Source organism: Heterodontus francisci, chromosome 2 (assembly GCF_036365525.1).
Source record: "Heterodontus francisci isolate sHetFra1 chromosome 2, sHetFra1.hap1, whole genome shotgun sequence".
Taxonomy (NCBI): Eukaryota; Metazoa; Chordata; class Chondrichthyes; order Heterodontiformes; family Heterodontidae; genus Heterodontus; species Heterodontus francisci.
This window is the reverse complement of record NC_090372.1, coordinates 130,145,668-130,157,753: the sequence shown is the minus strand read 5'-3', so window position 1 is coordinate 130,157,753 and position 12,086 is coordinate 130,145,668. Positions and strand designations below refer to the sequence as shown.

At 39.8% G+C, this 12,086-nt stretch overlaps 1 protein-coding gene across 1 annotated transcript in view; it reads left to right on the top strand.

Annotated features, from left to right (window-relative positions):
- The window catches only part of znf830 (zinc finger protein 830), a 112,184-nt gene extending 100,331 nt beyond the window's left edge, over window positions 1-11,853 (top strand). Inside the window, exon 10 of the mRNA XM_068010730.1 lies at window positions 11,460-11,853. Within this exon, the coding sequence (XP_067866831.1) occupies window positions 11,460-11,637 (178 nt within the window). The 3' untranslated portion in view covers window positions 11,638-11,853. The remainder of the gene's footprint in view (window positions 1-11,459) is intronic.
- Window positions 11,854-12,086: the final 233 nt, after the last annotated feature.

The following is a 12,086-nucleotide window of genomic DNA, read 5'->3' as shown; positions in this document are numbered from 1 at the left end:
TACAAGTTTTGTGTCGTCTGAAAATTTTGAAGTTGTGTCCTGTACATCCAAGTCTAGGTTATTAATATGTATCTAGAAAAGCAGGGGTCCTAGTACCGATCCCTGGGGAACCCCACTATATATTTTCCTCCAGTTCAAAAAGCAACCATTCACCACTACTCTTTGTTTCTTATCACTGAACCAACTTCATATTCATGCTGCTGCTGTCCCTTTAGTTCAACGTTGCTGGCAAGCCTATTATGTGGCACTTTGTCAAACACATTTTGGAAGTCCATGTACACTACATCAATCCTCTTTTACCCCATCAAAAACCTCAAGCAAGTTAGTTAAACATGATTTGCCTTTAACAAATCTGTGCTGGCTTTCCTTAATTAATCCACACTTGTCCAAGTGGCTGTTAAGTTTGTCCTGGAATATCTTCTCTAAAAACTTTCCCACCACCGAGGTTTAACTGACTGGCTTGTAGTTGCTTGGCTTATCCTTACACCCTTTGTTGAGCAAGGGTGTAACATTTGCAATTCTCCAATCCTCTGTCACAATCCCCATATCTAAGGAGGATTGGAAGATTATGGCCAGTGCCTCCACAATTTCCACTCTTACCTCACTCAGCATCTTTGGATGCATTCCATCTGGTCCTGATGACTTATCAGCTTGGTGAGTACAGCTAGCCTTTCTATATCAAATCAATATTTAGCCCATCCAGTATCTCAACTACATCCTCTTTCACGATGACTTAGGCAGCATCATCTTCCTTGGTAAAGACAGATGGAAAGTACTCATGACCACTGCCTCTATGTATAGACCCCCTTCTTGGTCCCTAATTGGCCCTACCCCTCCTCTTACTACTATTATACTATTTATGTGCATATTTTTTTAAGCCCAGTTTTAAGCTGCTAGATCTGAATCTATCCCATTTAACACAGTGGTGGTACCATACAACATGATGGTGGGTGTCCTAAGTGTGAAGATGGGACTTTGTTTCCACAAGGACTGTGCAGTGGTCACTCTTACCAACACTGTCATGGACAGATGCATCTGTGGCAGGTAGGTGGGTGAGGACGAGGTCAAGTGGGTTTTTCTTTCTTATTAGTTCTGTCACTGTCTGCCACAAGCCCAGTCTGGCAACTATGTCCTTCAGGACTTGGCCAGCTCGATCAGTAGTGGTGCTGTGAAGTGATTCTTGGTAATGGACATTGAAGTCCCCCACTCAGAGTACATTCTATGCTTCTTAGAAGTTGTATTTAATATGGAGACATACTGACTCATCAGCTGAAGAAGGAAGGTGTCAGGTGGTAATCACGTTTGGTCTGATGTCATGCAACTTCATAGGGTCTGGAGTCAATGTTGAGGATTCCCAGAGCCATCCTTGCCAACTGTATACCACTGTGCTGCCGATGGGACAAGGGGTGACTGTGATGGAGTTGTTTGGGACATTGGCTGAAAGATATGATTCTGTATGACCATGCCAGGCTGTTGCTGGACTAGTCCGGGAACTGCTTCAGACAAGTCTCCGAATGTTAGAGAGGAGAACTTTGCAGGGTTGACTGTATCTAGTGTTGAGGTTGATGCCGATCCTATTTTATTATATTTTCTTGTAGAAGTTTGTTACATGGCTTGCTGGGCTAGTTCAGAGGGCAATTAAGAGTTAACCACATTGCTATGGGTTTGGAGTCACAAAGAGGCCAGACTGGGTGTTGATGGAAGGACGTCAGTGAACCAGATGGATTTTTAATGACAATCCGGTAGTTTCATGAACATCATTACAGAGATTAAGTTTTTAATTTCAGGTTTTCTTGAGTAATTGAATTTAAGGTTCCCAGCTGCCGTGTTGGGATTTAAACTCGTGTCCCTGTATTAGTCCAGTCCTCTGGATTACTCGTCCAGCAATATAACGACAGTGCTACCGTTCCTGTGTGGTTCTAGACTTGCAGCTTTATATGTTTTTCATAATCTTTATTTGTATGCAAATTTGCATAAAATAACCACATTATACTTGCTATCAACTTGCATAAAATGTTTTAACTTTTTTGCCCTCATGTTTCTGGTAAATTGCTGTAAATACAAGTTTCATGTAATGATTATCCTGGTCTTAATGAGAGATACAAGTGATGTCGCTATACTACAGTTGTTAAATTAATGTTTTGAGGCTTAAAGTAAGAGGTTTGTGCAATTTTAAAAATAAAGACACGGCTCCAGCTTCCTTCCGTGGCATGGTGGCCAATGGTCTCTGCTACATTAGCCTGCCTGAGGCATGGCGGCAGTTCTGGGCTACTATTTGCCTCAGCCCTTGGAGAGGAGAATAAATAAGTCCATTTTCCCTTGCTGATTACTATCTAATTATTTCTGCTGTAAAGTGATTATGTGAAAATCGATTGAGTGTAGGATCGGACTCCGCTGTCATGTCCTGTCGACACTTGGTATCTGGGCTTACACTTGAAGAGTGCTCGTTTAGATATAGTATTGATGGCTTAGTGCTGTGGAGTTGAATTGGCAAAAAATAATCAATCACAGAATTGTTACAGCACAGGAGGCCATTCAGCCCGTTGTGTCTGTGCTGGCTCTCTAAGAACAGTTTATCTATTGCCATTCCCTCACTTTCTCCCTGTAGCCCTGCATGTTCTTCCGATTTAGATAACAATCCAATTCCCTCTTGAATGCCTCGATTGAACCTACCACCACCAGACTCTCAGGCAGTGCATTTCAGATCCAAATCACTCACTGCGTGAAAATGTTTTTCCTCATGTCGCCATTGCTTCTTTCACCAATTACCTTGAATCTGTGTCCTCTTGTTCTCGATGCTTCCATCAATGAGAACAGTTTTTCCCTCTCTTTGTCCAGACTCCTCATGATGTTCCAGGGGAGGACAAAGCAAACGCTTCAAAGACTTTGAAGCACGGCAGCATTGACATTGATGACGGAGAAACTTGCTGGCAATCGTTCAAAATGGCGGCAACTTGTCCCTCAAGCTGCATCATGCTAAATGCCTTAATGATGAGGCAGAGCGGCGGTAGAGAAGGAAAGAAAAGGAAGCAAATCCTGCACTCCGGATCCCACTACCTCATTAGACGTCCTGCCCCATGTGTCCAAAGACCTGTGGTTGAGAGTAGACCTATTCAGCCACCTGAAGGCGCATGGCAGAAACTAGTGACCTTGAGTAGACGTCAACCTCGAATCGAGGGGCAGCTGACAACGGCAAACGAGCGATTTTGAATATCTATCAGACCTCTTCTCAACCTTCTCTTCTCCAAGGAAAATAAGCACAACATCTCCAATCTATCTATGTAACTGAAGTTCCTAATCCCTGGAATCATTCTTGTGAACCTTTCCTGCAGTCTCTCTCATGCCTTCACATCTTTCCTAAAGTGTGGCGCCCAGAACTGCTCCACTTCAGGCTGAACCAGTGTTGGAGCATAAGAACTAAGAGCAGGAGCAGGGCATTCTTTAGACAGCACCTTCCAAACCCGCGACCTCTACCACCGCGAAGGGCAAGAGCAGCAGATGCATGGGAACATCACCACCTGCAAGTTCCCGTCCAAGTCACACACTATCCTGACTTGGAACTATATTGCCGTTCCTTCACTGTCGCTGGGTCAAAATCCTGGAACTCCCGAACAGCACTGTGGGTGTACCAACCTCACATGGACTGCAGCGTTTCAAGAAGGCAGCTTACCACGACCTTCTCAAGGGCAATTAGGGATGGGCAATAAATGCTGGCATAGCCAATGACGCCCACGTCCCATGAATGAATTTTTAAAAAAGCCCCTCAAGCCTGCCCCGCAATTCAATAAGATCATGGCTAATCTGTCCCAGTCCTCAACTTCTCTTTCGGGCCTGCTCTGCCTAACCCTCGACTCCCGAGATTTCAAAAATCTATCTACCTCCTCCTTAAATACATTTAGTGACCTAGCCTCCACAAGTCTCTGAGGCAGAGAATTTCAGAGATTCACCACCCTTTGAGAGAAGAAGTTCCTTCGCACCTCAGTTTTAAATGTGTGTCCCCTTATTCTGTAATTATGTCCCCTAGTTCAAATTCCACTAGTGGAAACATCTTCTCAACATCTACCCTGTCGAGCCCCTTTAAAATCTTACAGGTTTCGATAAGATCACCTCTCATTCTTCTAAGCACCAATGAATAAAGGCCGAACCTGTTTAGCTGTTCTTGATAAGACAGCCCCTGCATCCCAGGAATCAGCCTAGTGAACCTTTTCTGAACTGCCTTCAATGCTAGTATATCCTTCTTTAAATACAGGGACCAAAACTGTACACAATACTCCAGGTGTGGCCTCACCAACACCCTGTACATTTGTAACAGGACTTCCTTATTTTTAAACTCTAACTCCCTAACAATAAAGGCCAAAATTCAATTTGCCTTCCTAATTACTTGCTGCACTTGCATGCTAACCTTTTGTGTTTCATGAACAAGAACACCCAGATCCCTCTGTACTGTAGTATTTTGTAGTCTTTCTCCATCTAAATAATAATCTGCCTTTTTATTCTTCCTACCAAAGTGGATTACCTCACACTTTCCCAAATTGAACATCATCTGCCAAATTTTTGCCCACTCACTTAACCTATCTATACCCTTTGCAAATTCTTTATGTCCTCATCACAACATGCCTTCCCACCTATTTTTGTATCATCACATTTAGATACATTACACTCTGTCCCTTCCTCTAAGTCATTAATGTAGATAGTAAACAGCTGAGGCCCGAGAACCGATCCTTGTGGCACCTCACTAGTTACGGCTTTCCAACCTGAAAAAGACCCATTTATCCTGACACTCTGCCTTCTGTGTGTTAGCCAATCCTCAATCCATGCCAACACATTACCCCAATACCCTGAGCTCCTATTTTGTGCAATAACCTTTTACGTGGCACCTTTTCAAACGCCTTCTGAAAATCCTAATACACAACATCTACTGGTTCACCTTTATCCACTCTGCTTGTTATATCTTCAAAGAACTCTAACAAATTTGTCAAACATGATTTCCCTTTCATGAAACCATGTTGACTCTGTTTGATTGCATTATGTTTTTCTAAATAATCGACTCAAGAATTTTCCCAATTTCTCTACAATTTTAACACAATTTCCTTGCTTTTGTACTCTATGCCCCCATTAATAAAGTCTAGGATGCTGTATGCTTTATTAACCACGCTGTCAACCTGTCCTGCCACCTTCAATCATTTATGCACCTATACACCCAGATTCCTCAGCTCCTGCACCCTATAATGGCCCATCAGAAGTTGCATTTATGTAGTTTATCGTTTGAAAGTCAGAGGTATGCAAATCTTTACAATTTCTCAGTTTTATTATGTTAATCACTTGCAACCATTCCATTCAACACTTCTTTAGGATTGCAGATAAATGTGTGCTCTTTTATTTTTAAATTCAGATCTGCATAAGTGCCTTTCCTTGTCCTGACATTGAATATTAAAATACCACTACATTATGCAGCTCTAGGGTTTCTGCAGAAGGAGACAAAGTTAAGTAAAGCTGAGTGCCTTCAAGGCTAAGGTTATGACTGATATCATCAGTGTGACAGTGCTGGAGGACTTCAATTAAGTGTAGTGCTAGCAAATGTGTTTCCATACTGACGTTGTGAAATTATTGCTTTGTTATCTGCCCGGTATCCATTGCAGATAATTTCATTATTTCAGGAACCTGAAGCATTTTCTACAACTCCAAACTGATAGGACAACATAAGAGTTGTGGCTAATTTCAATGAGTCTTATTATGCACCTACAGTTTCAAGACAGAAAAAATACCTGAAAATAGATATTGTCAAATTGTGTTGTGTAGCTAATGAAAGCACACTCTGTTGAAAATTTATGTGATGGATCTTTTTAACTTTGTTTTTTTTTTGTATCATTCATCCAAATGCTAAATAAAGCAAAATGATAGAATATTTAGATTGGAGAGGAGATTTGTGCTTTTGATTTATTATTTTACTGTCACTTTCTCTGATTTGGCTGCCATCTTGTCATGAAGCCCTGTTTCAGCCAGGGAGACAGGACTCTACCTGTGCTACAAACTGTATCATAGACAATGACTTTTTGTGTGTTCTACTGCAGGGAGCAGCTTATATCGTTTAAAGTAATATATGAAGAAGTACTTCTGTAGCATACTGAAGAGAGCACATTACAATGTACCTTGGCACTATTTTAGACTAGAAGCGGAGATTCTGCGCTTAGTATTCAGAAAACCTGCTTAGAAAGCTCAAGATTCAGTGAGTTTAAGTATATCGACAAAGTATACTGTTGATGGACTGCAGTATTGCAAGTTATATAAATCACGTTGAACATAACTGCTGTCTACAGACTTAATTTACTTATGCAATCAACTCAATAATGTTTATAACTATCATTTATTTAAATTAATATAGCATGTAACAAATTAATATGAGTGCATTGGAAGGCTGTGACAACAAGCAGTTAATTGACCCTGACTCTTAAATCTTCCTCTAGATGAATAGGCCAAAATTCTGTTGATTAAACATATAGACTCTGATCTGTGACTAGCTTGTTGCAGGTGTTATTATTACTGTAACTTGGACAATATAGAGGTATCATATTCCCACATATACATTAGCAAGAAAGTCATTTCCAGAAATCAAATATCAAAATATGCAGATAATGCAGAATTATGACAGGGAGACAAATTACACTGTTAACAGATGCCTTGAACTTGGTCGAGTACTTAGCCAGAATTTTGCAGTGATGAGAATGCTCAGCTGTTTGAATTTCCGTGCCCTGCTCTGATACTGGTTTTAAATGGGGTAATACTTGCAGTCGTGGCACATTGCCACTAGATGCCATCTTTGGAGTTATTTTCAAAACAGATGAGGTATCTAATGGTAAGGCAGAGCCCTGGGTACCTTAGCAGTGACCAAGCTTTAATCAGTTTTTCCTTTCTTTTTGCAGCTGCTCACTTTCATCCTGGGATTCTCATGTGCTTTAATTGTTTTAACAAAAAGTACGATTTTACATATTGAATTTGTTAATATTAGTTGTAAAAAGGCAAGAGGGGATCCTCAGCATTTTCGCTCTTGAAGGAACCTTTTTGCTAGAAGGACATAGCAGAAGGCACATAAAGGGAATGAAGGCAGTTCAGTTTCTAAAATGCATATAAAGTACTCCCCCTTTAGATTTCCCACATAAGCCTTTTAAATTAATAAATTGCTGCATTTCTGTTAGAGACCCGTAACTATTTTAAAAACAAAATTCACACTCCTAGTTATTATCTGAAAGAATTACACTGCAAGGTTTTACATTTTAAACAAGAACCTTTACTGAACAAGAGTTAAACATAGCAAGCTCTACTAAATTAACACTATAATTTGTAATCACGTATACTTTAAATGCAAAATCTCAACAGAACACTCCCAGTTTGACTTTTACATCCATCCAAGAGTACCCTATACTTTACAGGACCCTTGAGGGTTCATTCACTTCTCCTGGGACCAATCAAGGCATGCCACAGCACTCAGGAATTGACTCTGATTGTTCTTCGTTTCCCAGCTTTCTTCCATGGTGATTCTCCCTTTAACATCCATCTAGGTGAACCCTCCAGCCCTACTTCAACACCTCACAAATTTGGATTTCCCTACCACCGCATATACATCATATTGAAACAGTGGGGCCAGGAATCTTCAGCACCTGTCTGGCACGAGTGAAACGGGCAGTAAGTCGGCTAGAATTTCAGTATGTCAGGTCACAAAGCTCCCCATCATCCCACATAGCAGGTGAAGTTGGGTAGCCAGGCTTTAGTTTAGTTTAGTTTAGAGATACAGCACTGAAACAGGCCCTTCAGTTCCAGGTTTGTGATCCAGTGGCTGCAGAATCAGATTGAGGGAGCTTATCCTTGAAGCAAAAATGGTCATGAGGGAAGGCTGTTAAAGGGTTTAAATGCCATAAATATTAATAGCACTGTTTGATTTTTTTTTTCTGGGAAGAAGGGGATTTGTATTAAAGTACGGAATCAACAGTTGCTATAGCAGGGATAACTTTAGTAGAATGTGGGATGGGCTTGAATGGCCAAATAGTCTCTCTTTTTTCCACTCTAATCTATGCATTCTTAAATGCTACAATGTCCAAAATTTAAAAAAAAAACAAGGAATAGTGGAGAATTTTTTATTCTGTGCCAGCTTTGGAAGTAATGTTGCTATTAGTTGGGTGACTGAGGAAGGGGGCGGGGGGATGTTGGATACAGGATGGAAGAAGGAAATGTTCCTTTATTGTGATTAATGGCACCTCTGTTAATTCCTTGAGTATATAATGAGTCAAGCATTTGCTGCAGTTTAGGGCCTGTATCCTTGATATGGTAGGTAAGGTAATTTACAAATTGGCCTTATGACTGGCATTACATTACACTGTTGTAAATGACATTGGCAGTGGCCTGGATAATGGGATGGGAGACTGGATGGACTCGGTTGTTTCTGTGTGACTAATGTCTTTAAATAATATAGAAATCAAGTGCACAGCTATTTAGTGTCCTAGAAAAGTTGAAAGTATGTTAAATCGCTGATCGGAAGTATTAATGGTCTAATTTAAGACCAAGGAGCATTCTTAATTTTATAAAATAGTATATTAACTTTGGGTGTTCAGTCCCTCATATATTTGAAGCACTCGATTCTCAACTCGCTTGTTTTATTATATTAGTATTGCTACAAAATTTAATATTTTACAATTGTTTATAGAGTTTATTATCAGTTTTAATTGGAATATTAATTCAGATTAAATTTCTAGGTAGTTGTTACCTGTGGCTCAGTAGTAGTACTCTTCTCTCTGAGTCAGAAAATTATTGATTCAAACCCCAGAGACTTGATCATTTAATCTAGGCACCTCAGTGCTGTGCTGAGAGAGTGCTGTACTCTTGGAGATGCTGTACTTCAGATGAACAATTAAACCAAGATCTCATCTGCTTCCTCAGATGAATGTAAAAGATCCCATGGCATTATTCAAAGGAGAGCAGGGGAGTTCTCTTTGCATCCTGACCAGCATTTATCCCTTAACCAACATAACTAAAACAATGTATTTGGTTATTTATCTCATTGCTTTTTTGTGAGACTTTATATGCAAATTGGCTGCTTGACAACAGTAACTGCACTTCAAAAGTACTTCATTGGTTATAAAGGGCTTTTGGATATTCTGTATGAAAAGTGCAATGTAATTGCAAAATCTATCTTCTAATTGAAAATGTCAACACTTATTTTGGGATAGTTCACTTTTACTTCAGAAAATAGGAATAGGAGCAGGCTATTCAGCCCCTCGAGCCTTTTCTGCCATTTGATTTGGTCGTGGCTGATCTTAACCTTAACTCCATCTACTGACCTTGGTTCTGTATCCCTTAATATCCTTGTCTAACAAAAGATCGATCAATCACAGCTTTGAAATTTTCAACTGACCTAGCCGCCATGGTTTTTTGGGGTAGGAGAGGTCCAGATTTTCACTATCCTTTGTATGAGGAAGTGCTTTCTGTCTTCATGCCTGAGCAGCCTTGTACTTTTGCTCTAATTTTAAGGTTATGCCCCCTTATTCTGGACACTCCCATTAGGATAAAATAGTTTCTGTATATCTACCCTTTCAAATCCTTTTAATCATAAGCAATTCAGTTTGATCACCCCTTAATCTTGTACATTTTGATTGGCACCCCATCTACCACCTTCAACATTCACTCCCTCCACCACCAATGCATAGTGGTAGCAGTATGTGCCATCTACAAGATGCACTGCAGCAACTCACCAAGGCTCCTTTGACAGTACCGTCCAAACCCATGACCTCTACCACCTACAATGACAAGGGCAGCAGATGCATGGGAACACCACCACTTGCAAGTTCCCCTCCAAGTCACACACCCTCCCGACTTGGATCTATATTGCCGTTCCTTCACTGTCACTAGATCCAAACCCTGGAACTCCCTTCCTAACAGCACTGTCGGTGTACCAACACCCCAAGGACTGCAGCTGTTCAAGATTGTAGCTCACCACCACCACCTCAAGGGCAATTAGGGATGGGCAATAAATGCTGGCCTAGCCAGCGATGCCTATATCCCATGAACGAATAAATAAAAAAAGAATACAAGCCTAGACTATGCAATCTGTCCTCAATTTAACCCTTTCAGCCCCAGTATTCATTCTGGTGAATCTGCACTGCACTCTGTCCAAGGCCAATAAATCCTTCCTGAGGTACGGTACCAAGAACTGAATGCAGCACTCCAGATGAGGTCTAACCAGAGCTCTGTACAGCTCTAACATAACTTTTATTGCAGCTGTTTGAATTAGCATCACTTCTTTAATCTTTTGCCATAAGGATATGGTGAGAGCACTTTTAATTGGAAATCCCTGTTGTGCATTACACTGACCACATATGATATGCTACACAAAGGTCTTTGAACTGTGATTGAAATCTTAGAAGTGTCAGAATAGAAGGAGACCATTCAGGCCATTGTGCTTATGCAAGTGCTAGATCTACATCAGAAATATCTATTCTAATCCCATTTACCTAATCTTTCCCTGTATAAGGTTTTTCTTCTGGTTAATTGTTTCTTGAATGAATATTCAGTACCAATGCCAAAAAAGCATGTTTCAGTTTAAGATTATTTGAATCAGCATGAAACTGTCAGAGTGCAGTATACAATTTATAGCACTAATGCCAGGCTTCAGAACTCAAATTTAAAAACAATTTCTTTCCTGTATATTATTACAAAATACCCTTATATTTGTGTGATGGAGTAGGGAATGGCTATGGTAAAAATTGTTTTTTTTTAAAGCAGCCCCTGTTGCTTGGCATAATAATGAAAGCCAGCTGAAACACAGCAATGTGAGGACAGCAGATTCCTTCTGCTTGTTATATTTGTGCACTGTCAGTATGTGTTTATCACTCCTCTCAGATCATCACCCCCTCGCCCTGACCAGAAATCAGGTGTTCAAAGAATTCGATTTTGTTTGACATCCAGTTTTTATTTTTTCTGTAGTTATTTAAAAAAAAATTATATATTTTTTTGAACAGCTCGATGAACTGTGGACTAGTGTGAGAAGAAATATTGAGCTCAATAATGTGAGCAGAGATTATCTTTAACCCAACCAGGATTGGCAATGTAGGCAAATCAGCTGTGTATTTGGCTTCCTCAGACTAGGGTCTAATGGCTCCTTGGTGGTTGCCCTTAAATGGGCAGTTGATAAAACAAACAGATGTTAAAATGATTTTTTTTTTATTTCTCCTTTTTTCTACCCACTACTTACTCTCTTTTCTTGAAGGAATTGTTTTACATTGGAATGTGGATCTATTATAGTGCATTTCCTGACAATTACCTGATTTATTTTGGTAATACAATAGTCAATTTAGTGCTGGCTTTATTTCTGTATGCACAAGAACACTTTGTAAATAGATTGCTGTGTTTTCAGTAGTTGCCCTTTCCATACTAGATTTTATTTCTAATAATGATTTCCTATTTTCCTACAGCATGTGCTACAGACGTATAGAGCACTTGCGAGATCGCCAAGAGACTGTAAAACAACGACTGATTACAGCATTGAAAGGCAGACAATCCCAAGGTGGTGATGAAGTTGACACTGATGAAGAGGAGGAATTTCAGGAATTCCTTTCAGGCGATTGGCGCGCCAAGGGAGCCTGGCTTTAGTACCCTGTGCTGTTCTAACTCTGACTCAAAGAAAACTTTCAGCAAAGCATAATGAGCATTCATCTAAAACTGGCTTCTGATATAACTGTCACGAGAACTGGGTAAACCTGAGAGAATATCAGCAACTTGAAAGCCTTGGAGAAATTATTTCTTTTTTTAAAATGGTAGAGCTTTTTCAAAATGTGGTTGTTGCATTAAAAATAACTCATTAAAATATATCCAAGTGTATTTTTTTTTATTATTTCAAATAGAGAGATTTCTGGTCATTATTAAATTGTAGATTGTAATGATACTTTATATATGGTTATAAATAGCCATATCAGTGGAAACACTTTTTTAAAAATGAGATGAAACATGTAATGGTAGAACTTAATTTTAGAACTTATCACTTCAGTTTCAGAAGTACAATTTTGTCTAAGTTTGATAGAGTTGTGCTGGTTTATATGGGC